At 37.3% G+C, this 22,230-nt stretch overlaps 1 protein-coding gene across 1 annotated transcript in view; it reads left to right on the top strand.

Moving 5' to 3' along the window:
- LOC104409790 (neuronal cell adhesion molecule) overlaps positions 1-15,670 on the top strand; it is a gene marked incomplete at its 5' end in the record, with an annotated part of 34,344 nt that extends 18,674 nt beyond the window's left edge. The window contains 4 exons of the mRNA XM_010019760.1: positions 2,519-2,650; positions 5,269-5,347; positions 14,550-14,561; positions 15,146-15,670. Of these exons, the coding sequence (XP_010018062.1) occupies positions 2,519-2,650; positions 5,269-5,347; positions 14,550-14,561; positions 15,146-15,383 (461 nt within the window). The remainder of the gene's footprint in view (positions 1-2,518; positions 2,651-5,268; positions 5,348-14,549; positions 14,562-15,145) is intronic.
- Between the last annotated feature and the right edge of the window lie 6,560 nt (positions 15,671-22,230).

The following is a 22,230-nucleotide window of genomic DNA, read 5'->3' as shown; positions in this document are numbered from 1 at the left end:
CTTTCCCATCTGTCTCGCATACTTTTATGCATGAATTGTTTTGCTTGATGATATTTCTTACTACATTTGAATGTGAAATGTGCTTTTGCATTTTGTCACAGTATGTATTATACAACCTTTAATGCCTTATTATAAATGCATATGGGCAAAACTAAAAATAATTTTAAGCTTAATGTGGAAATAAAATTTTGTTTCAATTTTATTTATAATTCAAAGGAAGATTGCCTTTGTGATCTTGTTTTTTAAGACTGCCACTTATATATTCATATATTTATATATGGTATATGAAGTGGAAATATATATATAAAAAAGATACATTTATATATATTTGTATAACATGTAGACATTTTAATGCAAAATAGCTTGAATTTTTGTGCATATAAGAAAGAGTAGTTTCAAAAATATCGGAAAGGATATTCTTAAACAGAGGTTGGGAAATCTCCTAATTGTAACTCCACAATAACCAGGCACATTAATTCATTGACCTGCTTACATGAAAATCAAGTCATAACTTTGCCCAGTAAGACCAAAAAGAGGCAGCAAAATAAAGAGTTAATTTTAGCCTAGTACTTCTAACATAGAATACACATTGGTCTTCGCTATGGAATGGAGGGTGGATACTGTCTCCAGGCATCGGAGGTACTTAGAGTTTTCATAGAGACCGTGGAAAACACTCGGAAATCTAGGACCAATGGGAGCTGATGTTTCCAAGCCAGCTGTCTCAGCCTAGCCTTAACTAGTAAATAACATTGAGACATGGGCTTGAATTCTGGCCTATAACTGCATATTGTTACATTTTATGGTTAGTGTGCTTGCCAGCCCAGTGCAGTCTCTTGTCAGCTAGCTGTTTGCCAAGCAAGGTTCAGGTATTGTTCCAGGGACAGCACCAGCACAGGACTATTCCCAGTTGTCATCCAACATGTTTTGTAAGGAGAAGAATTTATGCTGTATCACCTGGAATTGTGGCTAGAAAACAGTCAGCACTCCACTGAAAAGAGGTTCTCTGTGATGTGTTTTTATGAGCCTTCCCTGGAAAGCAGATCTCTAAGGAGAGATGGAAATGCTTATTGGGCTCTGGGACTTTCACATTTCTGTGTGTAAAGCTATTCATGCATTGGGTCTTCCACTTCAGTGGAAGCAAGTCTAAAGACCTTCCCTAGAAGATATGGATGAAACATACTGTGCCATGAGAGCTGATGTACTCGCAGCATCCAAACGAAGAGATTGACTGAAAGGCTCAAATATTATCTGGTCCTAGTGCAAAATGTGTACTAAACTGAGATCTGAAGTACTACTGATTCTTACTAAAATTCTAGGTAATGTACTGGCTGTGAAGAATCTGATACCTTATCTCATGAAGCCATTACAGAAAAACAAAACAAAACACAAAAAACAAATGCTAAACCAAAGTGCCATATGAATTACACATAGGAAGTGTTTTGCATATCACTTTCCTTATTCATGTGGGAATGTGATCTTTGTCTTTATTTCTCTAATAGAGAGAGGTCTATTGGGCAACTCTTCACAGGGTTTCAAACTCTTGGGTTTTGGGCTGGAGGAGAAGGTGAAGAAAGAACAAGATAGGTTTGGATGGATGTCCTCCACTTCATGGCTTCTGTCTATAGCATGCATACCTAACTCCTTTTACGCGTCTCACCTTGTCCCAATAGCAAATCCTATTGCCGGTTGCCTGTAGTGTGTTTCCAAACAGCGGAGTAGTAAATAAGTTTCACCAGGAAAATCCCCATATTGTGTTGGAAACCAGTAGGAGGGGTCTACCCCCAGACTGCACAGATAATTCCTGTCTTTATTAGTGACTGTAGTGTTTCCTGTGTAGTTTGCTTATCATTTACATTATCTTGCTGCTAGAGTTAGCGTTTGGAGAGAAACAATGTCAAGGAAAGGCTTCCCAATTGCTTTGTCTTCACTAATTCTAAATCATGGCAATCATCGTAATTTGTAGGGTAAGGTATGGGTTTGAGGAGGGGAAGAAAACATAATGCTTAATAAGGCTTTAAAGGATGCTTCATTGTTGATTTTCAGTTGAAATTGAATGTTAGGGCCTTGAATGACCCATCTGTTTCCCCATTTCAGACTGATGGGATTGCATTAGCTAATGAGTGTTGGCTTTTTATTCATTTTGAGAATGCAGTCGACATGTTTGCGTGAGTTATAATTTGCAATTTCATTTTAGTAGTTTAATTAACATAAAATGGTTGAGAATAGTTTTGAGGTTTGCAGAAAGCAATATAGTATGTGCACAGATTTTGAAAAGTAGTTGCAAAGCTTAAATGTTGGCAGAATTCTTTACTCAAAAGTAAGTTCTGTGCACATATACTTGGAAACATTTTGAATAATGAAAATGTTCACAAAATACAGTGTCACTATTTTTCTTAATACTGATTTTCCTGGTGAATGTTATTCCTTAATAAACAATGTATACTGGCTGTTATTCGTCTGAATTAGTGTAGCATTTAAATGCACCAAAACATTTCATTTTTCTTCTTTTATTCTCTAGCAATGGCAAGTCGGCAGGTAGACATAGCTACTCAAGGATGGTTCATTGGTCTTATGTGTGCTGTTGCTCTTCTGATCTTGATATTACTGATTGTTTGCTTCATAAGGCGGAATAAAGGTGGCAAATATCCAGGTAAGATATATAACCATGAGTGTAAAACTTGTCTGCTGGTAATCCATTAAGGCATCTCAGGTATTCTGGAGAAATTAAATTTGCTGCTGGTTTACATTTATGCTCTGTATATATGATTAATTAGTGTTATCATTTGGGAGGCTTGTCAGGAGCAATCTGCCTATTGGTAAAAAACCTAAATCCATTTAAGTGTAAGAAAAGTACCTCTCTAGAGAGGTTTGAGCTTTGTTTGAGGTATGTGGTCCTCCAACCAATATTGCACACTCCACTTTCTGAAGTCTAATGAAGATGGAGTTGACTCAATAAAATGAGCTGAGTTAGAATTTATTTGGTGTGGAAACATATACCAGATCATAGCCACCTTGTTACTTTAAAGTACTGGGAATGCATTTCATAGGACAAATCCCTTCATATGTTATTTTGTCTTAAATACATTACCCTCCTTATAATCTGTGTTGTTTTTAGCCTCTGCATTTTTGCAGCTAAATTTGAAGTTACCGTCCTGCAGTTAGGATGTTTTTTCTTCTGAAAGTTTCTTCTTTGTAAAAGTTTCTCAGGTTTGTTTGGTTTTGCTTTTTTTTTTTTTTTTCAGTATTAGGCCTAGGAATGGCCAAGTAGATTTTATGAATTATAATTAAAATTAGAACTACACAATGTATATCTTCTACCAAAACTCTCATTCCTCTTGGTGTACATATCATAAAAGCCATGTATGTGTGTATGTTTGCATATATGTATCTTACATATATCTTTCACCAGTCTTACAGTTCTGTTTATGTAGTAGGTCCATAGACTAAGGCTTTCTTGAAAAGGATAGTGACAACCAGTTCGCCTAGTACTGACTGATAGGATCTCAGAACAGCTGTTGAGGTATGAGTGGAAATGAATAAACTTGTAGTGGGCATCAAAGAGTAATGTGATATTTCTTTCTCCTCTCCTAACTACAGTAGAAAGCAAAATGGCTAAATTTATTGCAAAATATTGTTTTCATGAAAAAAATCTGTTCTATGTTGCAGACTCCAAAGGTTTAGAAATTATATAGTTATCCAGACTCTAGAATGTTTATTTAAAGTCAGCTCAAACTTCTTGAAGTTTATATTGTCAATTTGGACGTGAAAAAGATGGAAGCACTTACAAAAGTACAAGAAACAAAAATAATCCATAATATGCTTTAATTTCTCTCACTTGTTTTGACCAGTGCACTTCTGAAAACTAGTGTCTAAGCTAGTGTCTAAACTAAAAACTTCTCGTAGGCAAATCTTTACAGCTGAACCTAACTTAGCAGATTATTTTTATAAGAAGATAAAACACAAGAACCTTACTCTGCCAAATCTAACTGTTTTACGGAGAGAGAAAAAATTTCTAGTCGTAGCAAAAATTAAGTAAGGGAAGCTTCTGTCCCAACCACCTATGCCTGTGAAGACACATTGCTACACAGAGTTGAATGATGGGCTGAAGACATCATCTTTGTTTTTTCCAAATATTTCATTTTTTTAAAGAGAAAATGAGATTACAAAGGATGTAGGAAAAATTACTCTTTGTGGAGATAACTGAGAAAACAGAAGAAAAATCAGGAGAATTAAACAAGTGATGTAAAGTGATGAAACTGAAAAGAGTAGGGGGAACTTTGGGTGAGCCACCATCTAGGGGACCATAAAACACCATTCGAGTAAAAGTGTAGAAGACAGTTGGATGCCAAGGTTGTCATTACTTTGTGAACATCCCTGCTATGCCCTTCTTTTTTTCTGCTTCTACATAACTACTAGATGTAAGATATTCCTTTTTTAATGCACCCATACGTATGTATATACACATGTAATTGAAAATGTATTGTTGCACAGATAGTGACAAATACAAAGCACAAAGTTATTAAGTCTTTTCCATAGTAATTTTAGCATGTCATCTTGAGATTGCCTATAGTTTGAATAAAGTAATAAATTATGTTAGTGTGAAATTCTAGCAGTCAGATACATTTCAAGGTGTTATGAGTTATAGTAATTACAGAGTTAGAAAATACTGTCAGGAATGATTCATATCATCTTAAGTAACAGCACATAAGCTAATGATGTACAAATTAAGTGTGGAAATTACCAGAGAAAAAAATAAGAGATTATATATTGGATTATGTAACTGTGTCTGCTAAACAAGGGAAATATTTGAGGAGTGGCCAGAAAAACAGAAATGAAAAGGCAAAGGGAAGCACTGTAAAGATAATTCTGTAAGTCAGTATATTATTTTACTCTGCCAACAATCTTAACTTACAGAAATACATGTATTCTATAAAAAGTCTGTCTTAGGTGGGAGCAGTTTTCTGTGTCAAAAGGCACAGTGCTACACAGTTGTTTTTTTTTTAATAGGGACAAGTCACAGGCATGGATGTATTCCCATCAGTGAACTATGACTAAACCTATAAGAAGGACATGCAAGAGATACAATTGTGTTAAATTTAGGTTCCAGTGTAGGTGGTTTTGCTTTGCTTAATAGACCATGCATATTTTTTCCAATATTAGTAATTCTTAAAAAAAGCATTAAAATGTTTTACTAATGCAGAATGATACATAGTATTTTGTGCTTGCATTATATAATTAATTAACAGATCTTTTCCTTCAATATTTTAGTGAAGGAAAAGGAGGATGCACATGCTGATCCAGAAATACAACCTATGAAGGAAGATGATGGAACATTTGGTGAATACAGGTGAGCAACTGATGTGGTTTGTAATGTTCACTGTTCATATCACACGTACTGTATATAATATCACACTTAATAATTCAGAACTAACTTTTTTTGTGTGTTTACGAAGATTCTGTATCCAGTGGTGTATAGATATCATTTCAACCACACCATTAGAAAAGCAAAATAAACATCCAAGCTTAGAATAAGCCATTCACTAGGTGAAATCAAAGATTCAAACACAGTGCTCTCAAAGTGAGTAATCTTCATTTACAACTCCATTTTCAGATAGTTAGAATACCAGATACAGTGTCTTTTCAGTTGAGGCACATTTAGCATTATGGTGTTTGAAAATACAGTTCTGAAAAGCCTAATAAAGACAATTTTGTGTTACAAACAAATGCATTTAAAATGGCTGCCAGTACTAACCCCTAATCCAGTAACAAGCAATTATATACACAGAGGTGAAGGAATGTCATACAAGAAAAATAAAACTCCCTTCATGTATTTCAGTACAAGATACATAGCAAGCAGCTTCAAAGCATGCAACGCAGCACTTATTCCTGACTCCCTTTATTGTAAATGTAGTCTGAATCCAGTGGCATCAGAAAAAGCATGCCTTGGCAGTCTGTTCATATGACAATTATGAGTGTAGCTTATTAAATAAGCATCATTTTAGTTGTCATTTTTTCATTAGTACAGGAAATAATGTTATTATTTTCTAAATATGTCAATGCCATTATATTTTAGATGGGTGTTATAATTTTATAGTGTATTCCTTTGTCAAAAGCATTGTAAAAGCCCTTTGTTATTTTGAAGATGTGACATTTACAAATGTACATAGAAAAATGAGTTTTTTCAAGAAGGATCTACTCTGTTGCCACGGCTTCTTCATATAAGGGAACTGCATATCTTGATCTGACTGCAATAGATTTACAGTTCTGAATGCCAGAGAGCAGTTTCTGTTCATTCTTCCTTAATTAAAAAAAAAAAGAAGATACTCTGTTCTTAGCTTAATGAGTTCAGAATAGTATTGTATTACAGCGTTAAGTGCATACAGATTAATTTAAATTCAGCTCATAAAAAGGGAAGTGTGAAGCATTGTTTGGAAGCAGAGGTAAATAAGTACTGTGTAAGTTCTCCTAGGCAATCCACTTTGTATTCTCCTTTTTTGCTCCACTGTTTTCTGATACATGGAACCTTCAGCAGCAGAAACTGACCTTCATACAGAATTGTACAAATAATATGACCTCAATACCTGTTTTCTCAGGCATAGCATAAGATTATTCAAGTCTGCTGTCATGTGTAACCTGTAGCAAGATTTGAATGTATGTCTCCATATTTAAGTAGCTTGAGTTAATCTATAGAATCATTTCGTACTTTATTAAATGTTTTTATAATGTCTTTACCCACGTCATATCTAGTGAATATGGACAGATGCATGCCAAGCTTTCATACTTGTTCACATAAAAGAGCTCATCCTATTTAATATGCAAAAACTCCTTTCTAAAATGTATGTCTGTGTAATTAGTCTATATTGGGCTTTCCTCTTTTTTCCTTAGAGACAGGGCAGCAGCAGCAACCAGTCAGATTACAGAAGATATCTCTCTGCAGCCCAGCATCACTGCAGCCACTCAGTTCCCAGTTTGTCTGCCTCACATGGAACTGGTCATGATGCAGTGCTTCTTTGAGGAAAAAGGGTATAGGGTTTCCCTTGAAAAAAAAAGTAATTTTTGAAAGATCTAGGAATTCGAGTATTTTGAACTTTTTTCATCACTTCAGGTCCATGTCTACTTGGACAGGAAAGAAACTGGAGGAAAAGAAAAGAAAAGGTAGCTGTGCCAATTCTCCTGAAGCAGACCCTGTATTTACCAAAGCAAAGTCTGTGAGATCTGACAGATCCAACTTCTTCAGAAGGTCAGGGGATCAATACTCCAGCACCAGATCAGAGACCTCCTACACCAGGAGGAGAGCTAGGCAGTCTTCAGAGCTTGCAAGGGTTAGTTCTGTCTCTGCTTCCCTCTGCCGAGAGGAAAAGAGGCCAGACGAATGGAAGTACAGGCATGGCTCTAGACATCATGCTTCTGAGCAACAGATAACGGGGTTGGAGGAGGGCTCAGATTCTCAGGCAGGACAGCAATCCCCTTTCCAGCAACCCCTCAGCTGCAACTCAGTTCATGGCTCACTGGCAAGGCAGCATTCTTCTCTCCAACACTGGTTCAGCCAGACCCCAGACTACAGCTCAGATTCAGAAGACATGCAGAGCTCCTGCCACAGGAAGGTAAGACCTTCTACTACTACTCACTTCTCTGAATCTGACAAGAATTCATTAATGAAATCTGTAATTTTGCCTGAGTTAGCTACTGTCTTAAAGGATGCTTTGACAGCAGCCAGACAAAGTATAACTTCTGTGGCACAGGCTAGGTCCCATTCAGTAAAACATCCCGGGGTACCAATTACAGAAGTTCCAGTGGTTCCTCTAGAAGCTAGTGGGAGCAGTTCCCAAACTTTTGAGTCTGACCATATGGGCAGTTTAAATGATCAAACAGCTTCTGGGAAGGAAAAATCTGAGTCTGTCAAGGCCTTGGAGATTGAGTCATCCCCTGAAGATGAGGAAGTGTCATCTGAGTCTCCTACAGAAGACCAACAAGGACCAGATCCGCTGCGTAAATTTGACGTAGAAAACCAGAATTTTCTGTTCAAGCATATAAAGAGAGTGTTAATGCTAAAATCTTCCAAATCTGAATGTGCTTCAGAAGAACTATTTCTCCCATCTGAAGAAGGCAAGGTGAATAATGCACTTCCTATCCATTCAACTGTGGAAGATCTTGTCTGTAAGATTTGGGGTAATCCTGAGGCAAAGCATGAAGCCCCAGCAGTCCTACATAAGCTCTATCCTTTCCCAGTGGATAAAGCTGTTTTGTGGGGGACCTTGCCTCAGGTAGACAGAGCTTTGGTTACTGGTGATTCTGTACTATCAATACCTGCTAATACTGATGCTCTCCCTAAAGATCTTACTGATAGAAAGGTTGAGGAAGCAATTAAAAGATCTTTCAAGCTTGTTGCAGCCCAGCTTGCAGTATCTATCTACAGCACTTACGCTTCTAGAGCGTTACTAATATGGTTGGAGGAAGAACAAGCCAGATTCAGAAAGAAATGGGTCGCATGTGGTGCCATGCAGAGGAAACGCAGGCTGTGTAAAATTGCAGCTAATTTTATCCATGATGCAGCTGAGGATTCTCTTAGACTCACCGTCAAAAATATTGCATGCCTCACTGTAGCCTGGAGAGCTATATGGCTACGTCCTTGGGCCTCATTGGTAGATCTAAAATGTAAACTGCTGTCTTTACCATACACAGGTGGCAAGCTATTTGGTGAATCCTTGGTCCAGATCATAAAGGATTTCTCAGAACACAAACACTCCTTACGTCAGCTGAAAAAAAAGAGCTCTCTTGGAAGCTCTTCATTTTCTTATTCTCACAAGTGTCTGAACAACTTGCGTTCTCCTCCAAAGTTTAAAGGAGGGAAGGGAAAGTATAACGTCTCACAGTCATTTCATGCCAAGTACAAAAGGACATCTCACTTTCAGAGAGACACCAGACCATCAAGAGGAACTTTCTAAGAACATAGATTTGCTTCCTCCTTTCTCAGAAACTGGGCAGGGTGAAAGACTTGGAAATTTATACTGAATAGCCCTCAGTATTTCTGACAAGCAAGTTCATTGCTTAGAAAATTAGTTTTTTTAAAATAAGATTGACATTATTAAAATACTTAAATCTTAATGACTAATTAAGATGTTCTAGAGAAGTCATAGCTCTCAATTTTAGAGGAGGTTTCTGTCACATTCAATTTCTGTGCTTCTCAGTATTGTTGGGATGGCTTGGACTTCTTTTGCAGTTTTGCACTCTTCAATTTCATCAAAGAGCATACTTTGTGCAGAACCAGCCAACATCAGATTTCCTGCCATATCGATCTAACAAAGGAATTAATGCTTAAGGAAATGCAGGTGCTTCAGGAACTACAGAATGAACGGGTACACTATGTCCCTGTGACTGGAGGAATACGTGCTTTTACATAATGAGGGAAAACAGTACCTCTATAGCTAACTGCAGTACCATCCCAGTGGTTTCCTGAGTTGTAGAAGACTGAGATAGCAAATTGTGGACACAATGCTTACACCAAGAAACTGCAAGAAATACAAGAAGTACCACAAGTGTATGTTTATGTAAATTAAAATTAAAGACTCTCTAGAGCTCCTGTTCAGGTCAGTGTATAAAACAGCCTAGATTTCCACGATGGGCCCTAAATCAAGAGAAATTAAGAAATTTCTGTAGAAGACCTGTAGATTCATGGGTAGGGAGTGACTGCAAGCATTCATTTCTTAGTTAACTTCACAGGAAGTATGAAAGTCTAGCATCAAATTGCAGTCTGCAAAGTGTTCTTAAGAAGATCAATCAGGGCAAGGCACTGCAGTAGTAGGACTGCTAGTGCAGTAACACAGTATGTTTGCACATTTTGTTGAATTTTTTTGCCTTTTTCCTTCAACATTCTGACACAAACAATATATTTCCTAGAAATTCTTGGATATGCTATGAGAAACTTTCTGGAAATGGTTGGTGAAGAGTTCTGAAATTGCTAGATGATCTCTTACTCTTCCTTCTTGTTCTGGGTTGATTAAAAATGAAAATATAATTAGTAACTACAATCGTATTTTTTTTCCTCTTGTAGTTATTCAAGTTCTGTTGCAGCTTAGGTGTGTTTCCAGGAGGACCTCACAATGTTTTGTGCCTCAGCAGTGTAAATCTGAGCTTGGTCCCCTCTCATGCAAGACATTATGTCAGTGAACTGCCTTAGGAGTTCTTGTATCTGAACAGTCCGATTGATTTGGCAGTGTTCTTACTGTGTCCTCATTTACACACATGTACCTTCATTAACACTTATTTTAGTTCTTGAACATCTGTGTCACGACTTTTTAGATAAGTGCTTTGATTTTCCTTTGTATAATATTCCACCAGAAATAGCAAATGTGGAAAGTTGGTTGAATTTCTCTAAAGATTTTTCTTTAAAATTTTCACAAGGAGATGGTCAGATTTTTTGACTAACAACAGCTTTTTCAACCCATTGCTATTAAAGCCAGAGCTTAATCTCCCAGTTTTTCCATCTTCTGCCAGGATTGAAGATTGAGTTTTACAGATGCTGAAATAAAAAACAGTTAGAAAACTAGTATAGATGTGCCTATGTTTTAGCTAGATGAGAAACAATAAAATGTGTTGAAGTCTGGATTGATACAGGTGCATAAGTGTATAGGGAAAGCATTTTTCATCTGCACAATCCTGTCAGTTTAGGAGCATGAGCAGAAACCTGTTAGGTGTTAGGGCAGAGGTTCTCCTGAAGCATGCAGGGCAGCCCTGATTTAAGGTACTTCTGTGGCTTTACGTGACCACTTATACTTAAAATTTTGGGTTGTTCACCTGAGGGCACAGAAGAAGGAATTTCCTGCGAACAGTTTTCTGCATACTCCTTCATCCAATAGCCCAGAATGCTTTAGCCATTTTGTTTGGTTTATGCTGCGTTTCTTCTGACAGTTATGTTATAAGGAAAAATAGTATATTGCTAACCATATATTGAGTCTTTTTGCATGTCCATGAATGTGGCAAAGTTTGGTGGGAACTAGTTGCCTGCTGGACTGCAGAGCCATCGTAAAACTGTCTTCCCCATTCTGACTGGTTGCTGCATGTACCCATATCTAAGGAAGAAAAATTGAAAAGTTGAAAGAAGAAAGGAGATTTCAAGGTACATACTTTTTCAATAACTGATGAGCTTGTGAAATGGAATTACTTTTTTTAAAAAATAAGTTTGTACTTTGCACTTACACATTGTTGTCACGTCCTTATTTCTTTCATCTCTTAATCGTTAGCTGTAAGCTTGATATGTTTTATTAAACTAAGAAGAAAAAGAAGCACATATTCACATATTAGCAATTGTTCATTTAAAATATTTTAATCATGCTTTTAGAATATGCTTTGACATTAGATACTTTTCTTACTAAAAGGGCAAGAAATGTGTGTGGTATCTACGAGTACTTACCAAAATGACTTCTACGTGTCAGTCTTCATTGAGAAACTTTCATCCCTAAAAAGTTACTAGTATGGAATTTATTTGTAAGACAACAAATAATAAAAGTATCACTACACTTAACTTTCATGGCTGTCTAATCTAAATATAGAACCCATACCCATTCTCCCTTCTTGTTTTGTTCCCTGCCAGTACTTGTTGTTTCACTATTAATTCTATGTACTGCATACATGACACTTTTCAAAAACTTCGGTTTCCCACTATAATCTTAGTCAACCCAATTGCACTCTACTTTTTATTTCATGATTTTACACTAAGTAAGTATAAAAGTCGGCAAGCAAAACCACAAACAAATACTGAAAGTAATTGTAATCTATCCTGGTTGTATTTTGGAATAGTTTTATGAACAGTTGTAAGCAAGATTAGCAAATATTGCAGGTACTGTATCAAAATTAATGGCTTTAACATGTTTTTGTAATATAATATTATATATTCTACAGCCTAAAGTGTTCAATAGTTCTTTAGGCATCCATATTAATAATGCAATTCAGCGGCTTTTTCAGTTTGCTTCTTGGCAGCAAACAGAAAATACATTCATTTCCCCAGAGCACCAGAGCCCCTTCTCAATTTTGCACCTCCAGGGTAAGAAAGTGCTGTCCAAAACATTGATATCTTCACCTTTTTTCTCTCTGTCCTGCTTGTTTTCTTCTGCGTTTTTTGTCGGGTTGGGTTTTTTTTTTAACTCTTTCTTCCTTTGTTTCTTTCCCTTCCACCCAAAACATTGTATTCATCTAATACAAGAGTCATAACCCAGTTTGATAAAGAATAAATAGTACCATGGCATATGTTTCCTTTGCCTGAACAAGGAGGGGAAAGCATCCTGGATAATCACACTTGGTTTTCCACTGCCAGAGATTTGGCAGAACTTCTTTCTGGACATGAATAGTGCAAAAAGGGAGGGAATCCCCACGTTCAGACTTGATTTTGTATCTGCTGTAATTGTGCTCTCACACCAGCACTCACCTCCGTGCAGGTACACTTCTGGGTAAATCTGCAGGTTTGTTTGTTTGTTTTTAATTATGCAGACAGTAGAATCTGCATCCTTACTAAAATGTAGGAAAATCACAGACACAGTGCAACCAACTGTGTATTTCTTCTTTGTTTGCCCTATAAATAAACTTTGTTTACAAAAAATTCAAACAAGAAAACCCTAAGAGCAACACAAAGCAGAAGTTCCTGTACCCAGATTTATCTAAGTTAGAAATTAAAATAAAACTTTTTATTGGATTAAACACAAAAATGTGCATATTTTTAATACAGTGGTAATGTATTATTTATATACTGTATTATCCAGACTAGTGAATTACAGTGGGTAGGGCCACAATTTAGAATATTGCACAGTTTCTTGACCAGTTGGAATATGGTACAAATGTAATTTTAATCTATTTGGCATAAGCAATTATGAAGTTGTTTACCTAAAATGATACAGCAAACCGTATGTGCAATGTTCTTTACTTCATGGGATTACCCAGAAGCATTAACCATTGCAGGTCATTCTTTATTTGGGGAGTACATCCACTTACTATTTGAAAGTGAGGGTCTGATCTTCATTTGGCTTGAATAACCTGTCTTCATGGCTCTAATGTCCTCTGATGAGGGCTGTGGAGTAACTACATTGTGTGTGATTTTTGACATACTCGATTCTGTCTTCGGCCTTTTAAATACAGAGTCCTTCGGAAATGAACTCTCTTCAGTAATGTCCCTGTAATCTGCTTGTGTTTGCAGTGTTCTAACATTTTCACCTTGCTGCTGGATGCTTGACATTTTGGAGTAGTGTTCTTTTAAATGTTACTAGCCTATATGTTTACATTATCAGTGAGCACAGAAGGTCAATTATATGATATTTATCCTTGTGCCATGTACACAGCAATAATTAAAAACAAAGTCAAGACTGATACAGTCAAGTTTAAATCTTTTGCCTTTGTGTATTTTAAACAAGAAGGTTTTCTTACTTGTTAAAAAGATGAATAGTCCTACCACTTCTTTCTTGTGTATGCAGAGAGGGATAAAATTTCTAGTATGCTTTTTCTGTAAGTATGTGCATATTAGAGGTATACTTCTTTTAGAGTATAGTGGTATACTTCTTTTAGTGGTAACTTCAAAAGCCAAAAACGGTGATGAGATGAGGAGAAGCAACTTGATGGAAAATTGGTGTGATGGTTTTCTAGCAATGGTGAAACGTTTCTCAACAGGGCATCTGTTAGCTAACAATATAATCCGTGCGACCTTCTATATGCCATGTAGATATGATTTCTCCAGGTGTTCAGAGATATCAATTAGAAAAAAAGAGAAAATACATTGTTGGAAGAGCTAAGATACTTGGGTTTAGGAATTAGGTAAAATAATTTGCTGAATATATATTCAGTCTAGTATTGTGGATATTGTAAAATACGTTTTAAGTTCTTTGCTATTCTGTGCATGCTTCTCTATATCTTCTGTAAGGTGGGAGTCTTTAAATAAAAACCAAAAATCACTAACTCTTTTGTACCCTATATGCAAATAAAGTCATATGTTCTAGTTAAGAAAAGGTAAATAATTACACAAAGAAGTGCAGCTGGCAATAGTGGGGTTTAATTCAAAATGCTTTGGAGTTGTTGCTGAAATCTTTATCTTGAAACTGAAGTGCAGTGTAATGGATTCCAAAAAGAGCCCAACTATGTCTATTTCAAGAAATGCAAGCCTACCACAACTGCAGATTTATGTGAGGATGCTGGTGGTGCTTGCAGCTTTTCCACTGACAAGAGAAAGATCACAGTACTTTGCTGTGGGGATATCTTCCCTTTCTTTCCTTTCCATTTCCTGTTGTCCTCCAAATCTCTAACATCACTGTCAGAACATGTTACCAGTTATGGATTAGGATAGGGAGATTGATCTGATAAATAATGAAAAACGCTAAGCATGCTCTCAGTTCCTCAGCTCTAGCTACTGTAAGCTAAATTGTTGCTTTACCTGTAGTACAGTAAATGTTTTAGCAATTTTAAGAGCAACTTATTATTGATAAAATACGGATCACTATCAGGATATGGACTTTGCTTTTCTTCTTAGGCTATTTTCATTTGTTTCTTCTGCACCCTTTTAATGGAATATGTAGGTCTCTTGAAAGGTAAGGTTGAAAATTGCAAGTCTGGCCTGCATTTTGTAACAAATTATTTGAAATGCAGCACTTTTATTTTCTTACACTAGTAAAAAAAAAAAAATCAGTATATTTCATTTAACCAGATTCATTCTTCATTCATGTTCAAGGAGTCAAAGAAATTAAGAAGTTTAACAGACTAACTTCGCGGCACATCATAAGCTCGTTACTTTGGAGAACAAATAATTTATTTATTTATTTATGTAACTTTACAGCCCACTTTTTAATGCTTGCAGTTGCATCTAAATTGCTTCCAAGCCAAGGGCACAGGTCTTGTCATTGAAAAGTCATGCACGATGGGGGAATAAAAAAAGAAAAGAAAGAAACCACAACACCCCCCACCTCCACAGAAGACATTCTCTGTTTAAACCATTCCTACACCATGTATTCATGTCAACTGCATCATATTGATTTGCTCTACAATGTGATGTGGGTTTACTAAAGGATTACAGGGCTGCACACATGCTTTTTATAAACTCTGCATGCATGGCTGACTTTGTCCTAATATATTATACATCAGTTAATTCCTTTTGTTTGTTTGTTTGTGTCTCCAGTGATGCAGAGGATCACAAACCTCTAAAAAAAGGAAGCCGGACACCTTCAGACAGAACTGTGAAAAAAGAAGACAGTGATGATAGTTTAGTTGACTATGGAGAAGGTGTAAATGGTCAGTTCAATGAGGATGGCTCCTTTATTGGACAATATAGTGGCAAAAAAGAGAAAGAACCTGCAGAAGGAAATGAAAGCTCTGAGGCTCCTTCTCCTGTAAATGCCATGAATTCATTCGTGTAACTACAGAACTTGATCCCCTTGTATCTTCCATTTGTTTAAAGCACTTGTACATCCTCCTCCTCCTACTATGAACATGCAGGTAATGGAGCTCTTCACCACAAGATGTTAATGCTGTGAGAATATGCAGGTCAATACAGGTTTACAGCATAATGACACATTAAGTGATATGTTACTATGAATCAAAAGACAAAATTCCAATTTTGTTCAGAACTTGAGTATTTTTACTTTTTTTAAAAGGAACTGACACAAACTATAACATCAACTTGTAATTTTGTTTCCTGTTGAAAATACAGTAAAATGCATGATAAAAAAAAAAAAGCAAAAAAAAAAGCTACACAATTCACAGATAAACTCACATACACTATAAAAACATGGTTTGACAATTTGTTATGCAGTCCTCAGCTGGATCCCTGGATATGAATTCCGTTTTCATTGTCAGAGTGTTATAGTAGTATTATATAGAACTTCAATGTCTTTGTGGACATTGTTGTGAAATTGGTGACTTAATGTCTAGCTATCATATGTCTTTTTTGCAAGACAGTTAGGAACAGTATGTACAGTATATAATTGCTAAATGATTTAAGTATGACACTTGCATATGCTGATGCTTAATGAGACCCTATTATCTGCTCTTTGCTCCTATTACTTTATAGCCTTTTTAATCTATCAAGTATTACAGCAGTACAGTGTTCTATTTTTACATCAAAATACATTGAATTGATTTTAGGGCATAAAAGATACGCATTGCAATGCATTTTGGAATTTGTACAGTCACAGAAAGAAAAAAAATAATATAAAAATGAGAGAAAATATTCCAGAAAACACAGGGCAAAATACATTCAGTGCCTTTATATAATATGCATTCCATAATGTGCTGTACTATTAAATCAGTTGGTGCAGTAAACTGTGATTAGCGGACTACTATCGTTGCCAAATAAAGTAAAAATGTGAAGAAAACAAGTGTTATGAAACTGTTGTGCTAAAAATTGAAGGTTTTAAATATTGTAAACTACACAGAGAAGAGTATGATTTTTTTTTTTCCCTTTAAAAATAAAATCAGTGCTTTCTAGACAGTTCCAGCACAACATGTTTTCATGGCCTTGGAAAACTAAAAATGAAATAAAAACAAAAACAAATCCAGAATTAAATTATTTACTAACACAGCAAGGTACAAGCTCTTGTAAAATAAATTGTTAAACACCCAAACCAGCCAACTACACCAGCAAGAGTGCATTTCCCTCTGTGTCCCGGCCTGATCAGTGTGGCAGCTTTGTAATTATCTACGCCCTGAAGCAGTGTGGGGGTTACTGCTGGGAACCACAGATCTCAATCTGACAAGTGCTGATATGGTTTAGTGGTAAAGGGTTACCATGATTGGTTACAAAATTATTGTCTTGCCTACTATATCAATCAAATGTTTACCTCCAAATATAAATTTTTATAACAACCTATGGTTGAAGGAATGCTCAGTTTCATTTGCCAATAAATTGGTTTTTCATAACTTGCATCAAGTTTAATTTTAAGTAAGCTTTTTATATGTAGATATTTTGTTGAATTTGTAAATACACTTAAAGCGTAGATGCTATATGCTTCTAGGTGTTACAGACAAACCAAGAAAGCTTACATTGTACTGTGTAAGAAGTACTATAGCCAATGGTGTGCATGGTATTTTAAAGCATCTACTTAAATATATTTTTTTTTTTGCTGTGAAAACAAAATAGTGAACTGTTCTGCTTCTTTACTGCAGATTCCCAATTGAACCGTTCAGAGCTTTTGCCAGTGCATTGCGTTAGACCGTACACCTCGCAGCTTTCATGTATATATTGTAGGTAAAGCACAACTGAAGTAAGCTAGCTGTATTAAGCTGCTTTTGCACCTTTGATCTTTCCATTGATCAGTTTTCTTAATGGGAACCGAAATAAGAAATTAATTCTACAAACACTGATTACAAAGCACACAGAGAACATTTCTTAATAAGATTTGCCAGTGGTTTTGGTAAAAGAGAAATACCATTTTACTCTTATTTAATTGTAGATGCTGAATTATCTGTGCATGTGGGGGTAAACATACAGGCTCACTTCTGTAATAGTGCAACAGATTTTGTATTAAAAATAAATGTGGTTTTAAAATTTCACTGTTTGTTCTGTTTACACTAGCAGTAAAAATGACATCTGATTCGCCATGTAGTTAAGAATTCAAAGCGGACAAAAGCATGGAATGACTCTGGCAGAAGTCGTTCCCATGGTGCTATAGGACTTCAGGTACTGCAGCCAAATTATTTACAGAAAGTTGCATATCTTTACAGGCTACCATTTGAAAAAATGTGAATTTGTCTGACCATTTCCCATTAAAAACTCCTGCTATTTACATTTTACTTCCATGGATGCTTTATTTAGTCATATTTCTGCAAAGAAGAAAACCAGACCTGCAAGAGTGAATAAGAGAAAATAAGAATGTTAATTCAAAATTAAGAGCCCTCAGGTAGGATCCCAAATCAGGATTTTGTGTCCTAAAGGAATTATCTGACATAGAAAGTTCTGGGTGGCTGTTTCTAAAAGGTACATGAAGTGAGGAAATTTTAAGTAACGTCTTTTACAGTGCACAAAATCCATTGCAATGCTTTTTTCAGATTTTGTCTATTCTGTGTGTGAATGGAAACAGACTGGGCAGGAGGGCAGCTGCTCTGCAGGGAAGACTGCAGGAAGGCGATGGATTCCAAGAGGTCCAGAAGCAACAGGAGATACATCAGTGTTGATATTTGGCTATGATGCTGGAAAGAGGGATTTTATCACTGAATCAGAAGCCATTCTGTCAGCCCTTGTGTGTGTCATCGGAAAACCGTGGCTATTCCAGCCCTTGTCATCTGCATAGTCTCAGTTCTGGCACCCTCAAGAACTGGGCTGCCTGTTTCTCTGTACAGGTATCTCTTGATTTTTCCAGCATTTTGCATTGACTGGGAGATATGAAATACAGCTGTTTCTGTTTTGATTAAAGACTAATTCCTGAAAAGAGGGGTCTGAGCTCCCCGGGCTTTGTTGGGACAAAAGATTTCATACAATAACCTTTTTTGGAGACACACATACGTTCTTTGTGCGTGTTCCCCTGAGTGTGCTAACTATTACATATAGTTGCTACATTTTCCTTACAGTGAACCTTTGCTTTCAGTTTTCTTCTCACTGAAGTGATTGTGTAAATCCAGAGGGAATTAAAGAGCATACCCCAATGGCAATTTTTCTTGTAATCTATTCTCACATTGATCCTAGGAAAATACAGTTTCCTTGTGGCTTCATGTGGCAGAGGCAAAGTGGCAGAAGCTTTGGGTACCACATTCTCTTTATATTCTGCCTGGCCTATTTTAAGACAGAGCCTATATAAATAATATACAAAGAAATACTATCTACAGTATGGAATTGTTTTCTTCTCTGAAAGAAGAACTAGGGAGAAAAGTGGGAAGAGGATGAGATTTCAATAATTCCTGAAAAGTAATTGTTGTGTTTCTGTCCCATTCCTTCTCTCAGTCTTCCCCCTTCCATAGGGAAGAGCATTTCAGAAGGCTGGCAGAAGCAGCAACTGGTATCATGAGAAGATGGAAATAACTGGATGTCCTACTTGTAGGAATCTGCCCCCAAATGATGCCCCCTGAGGTGCAAATAAACCTTATGGGCCATCATTTTTTAATCTCTGAAGGGATTCTTGCTGCTCTTTGTACACATGAAGTGGAAACTTTAGACCAAACTGTCAAGATAAATACATGTCAACAGGACTTTGACAGACAGTAGATGTGATCCATTGTGACTGTAAGTAAGGAGGAGAACTGTGATCCTTGTGATCTCATGACTTTTGGCAACAAAAATATACACAAAGTTCCTTACCATGCTCACATTCAGATGAGCTGATAAAACATTCATATCGTGTTTAATATCCAAAAGATGGATTCTTCATTTGCAATTAGAGAAGTTTGCCCAACTGTGAGTTAATTTGGCAGCACTGGCTTTGTCCCCCACGGGATAGAATTGAAGCCAGCTTGCAAATACTAGATTTGCATGTTGCAAGTTGGAGAGTGAGGCAAGGCAAGAGACAGCCCCTGTCAGTGGGACCTGGCCAGGTTTCGACCTGTTCCATTTATCCTGAGGAGCTCAGGTGAAAAAAAGTTTAGAAGGTTGTGTGGTTTCCCTGACAGCTCTGCTGCTGTAAATTGGATTTAATTCTGCCTGGCTTTCTATTATATTTTGGATATTGGTGAAGAGGAGGAAAAATACCTGGTCCCCAGCCTGCCATGTTGCACAAATATGCATGCCCAGGGTTTTGGACTTGAGCCTTCCAACAGGGAAAGCTTAGGCAGTCTAATTCTGGTGCCTAACTTCTTAAAACTTGCTAGGTCTTGTTCTGCCTCTAGGAATGAACTGCATTTACCTCTGATAATAAACTGTACTTGGTATGTGTCTTACAGAGGGTACTGCCCTATTTCCCATTCCAGAGGCTTCTGAAGAGGAAGGCTTTGGTCTTGAAACCCAGCATCTTACCTGACAGAGGATAGTAGCCCCCTTCATACTTTCTTCTCTGCCTTGTGTTTGCAAAGATCTAATGGGCTTCTTCAGAATATATTCCAATTAGATGGTCTACAATATATGTGCTGTAGTGGGAGAAGCCTCAAGGGCATGCTGGCATGAAAAGTTAGCCTGTTTGGTGTGTTAAGTAGAGGAGGAAGCAAAACTGAAACTGGTGGGACAGAGAAAATGAAAAAAACAAAGGTATATTTTTGCAGGTTTCTTGTAAAAGAAACTTCTAGGTGGGAGAGGCAGCACAAGCCCTTACCAGTCTCGGACAGCACAACCTGCTGGGTGTAGACTGGCCTCTGTGTTGCTGATGAACAGCATGTAACAGATTAATAGTGCAGCATTCTCCTTCTAGAGAATTCTGTGGTTTAGTTTGGGTTAGTTTGTTTTTTCCCTATTCATTCAGCTTTTGTTTCAAGAAGCTCGAAGGACTTACTAATCTTAGAAACTTCTGTCATATGTGATAGAAAACTGCCAGTAAGTTTGTAGGTTGGGGGTAGGAGGAATACTCAGGCAGATGGACTGACAAACACACAAAGCAGTTGCTTTAATTGCCTTATTTTATGAAGCAAGTTAAAGCTCTCTCCTGGGAAACAACTGTTCTGTAAGCACAGTGGGCATTTTCCAAGCTGTTGAGATAAGATACAAAGGAGCCATACAAACTGTTTGGTAAATGAATAACCTCCATGATGAGGACCCCAAACTTGGAATACCAAAATGAATGTTTTTGAAGAGCTTCAGGAAAAAAAAATTGAGGGGGAAAAAAAAAAGGCAGCAGATTGAAACCATTTAAACAGTTTCTGGCCAAGTCAGAGGACAGGTGAATGGGAAAAAAGCTGACATGGACTGGCCACACTTTTTGGGTGTATTATATAACTTGAACAATTAGTGAGCCAATTAGCCAGCAAGACCTTTTATTAAGCTGAGGTTATTTTTCTTTCCTGGCTTGCTCCCAACAGATGCTTGGCTCCAAAGTTTTGCTTTAATAAAAAACAGCCTCTTCTGATCTATTAAAATTAGGCAATGACCCTCAACTTAATCAAAAGGGGAGCTTATATAAATATATACACAAACCGAACTGGTTTTTTAATGTGAGAGGCAGCCCAGTTTTCAATCATTACCGTTTAAAAATAATTGACCACTAGAGGGAAGTCACAGTTGCTGGTTAGCGGAAGCCTGGGAGAGCTGCTACCCAAAGCAATGCGTCTGAGTTCATATCATGTGTGAAAGCACATACATATATATGTATGTATCTGTATAAAAAACACTACAAAATAGTGGCTAATGAGAATTAGACACAAGTTCATAATGATTTACTTGTTTTGCGAAAAGCAGTAATGCTATTTATGTAAGCATTAATGTTAATGACCTTATTCTAATTCACCCGTGTGCTATTGTGATCATAAATTACAGGGACATTTTGGGCAGAACTGCTGTTCCCATGAGAAGCCCAGGAGCCTTTGTAGGCCAGTAGTTCATTTCACTGTAGTACTGCACTTGATCTGGTTTTGAATTTGTCAGGATTGCCCTTAATCTGTGTCAAAGAAAGGCTTTAGGTCCTGACACGTGAAGGTGGGAGCAGCTTGTCGCACAGCAGACTGCACTCAGGCAGGGTGGGTGCTGCAGCAGTGAAGCAAAGCTCAGTGCTGTGCTGGCCCTGCCTGCCCCCGGTGCTCTGACCCTCTTCAAGTCACTCCTTTCAAAGTGTGCCCGCTATTAATCCTTGTGATCAGGACAGGCACGTCTTCGGTATTGCACCGCCAGAAGCCCTGCTGGTCTGAAATGAGATGAAGAAACACTGAATTGATTCATGTTGTCAGACAGCATCATCTTCAGAGGGACTCGGCCCGCAGGAGCCATCTCGGCACATCAGGGCCCATTCGTGTGAGGATGGAGGCTTTGCCTTTTGGGATTGGCATCACATCATCCATGCGGTAGCAGCAACGGGTGGAAGGGGAAGGCATTTGCAGGGTGCGCGTGGCTTTGTAGCAGGAGACTTGTTGCATGGATCAAGGCAGTAGAACAAAATAAGAGAGCCTAAGGTGCTGAGAAAATAATGGAAATGTTCAAAACACTGCTGTATGAAAATCACCAAGTATCAGCATCGCACCAGATACACAGGTATGAGATGGGTGAGGTTAGAGATGGGGGTGCAGCTACAGGTTAATGGTTAACAAGAAATAAAATTTGGCAAATTGTTTCTTTTTTCTGGTGGTGAGAGCAGAGACACTGAAAACTGGAACCCAGGACAGCTGTTTGCAGGGAGCGGGCAGTCACTGCCCTGCCAAAGC

The sequence above is a fragment of the Nestor notabilis genome, unplaced genomic scaffold (genome assembly GCF_000696875.1).
Source record: "Nestor notabilis isolate BGI_N333 unplaced genomic scaffold, ASM69687v1 scaffold32878, whole genome shotgun sequence".
Classification (NCBI taxonomy): domain Eukaryota; kingdom Metazoa; phylum Chordata; class Aves; order Psittaciformes; family Psittacidae; genus Nestor; species Nestor notabilis.
The sequence above is the reverse complement of the archived record's forward strand: the minus strand, read 5'-3'. Positions and strand labels throughout refer to the sequence as shown.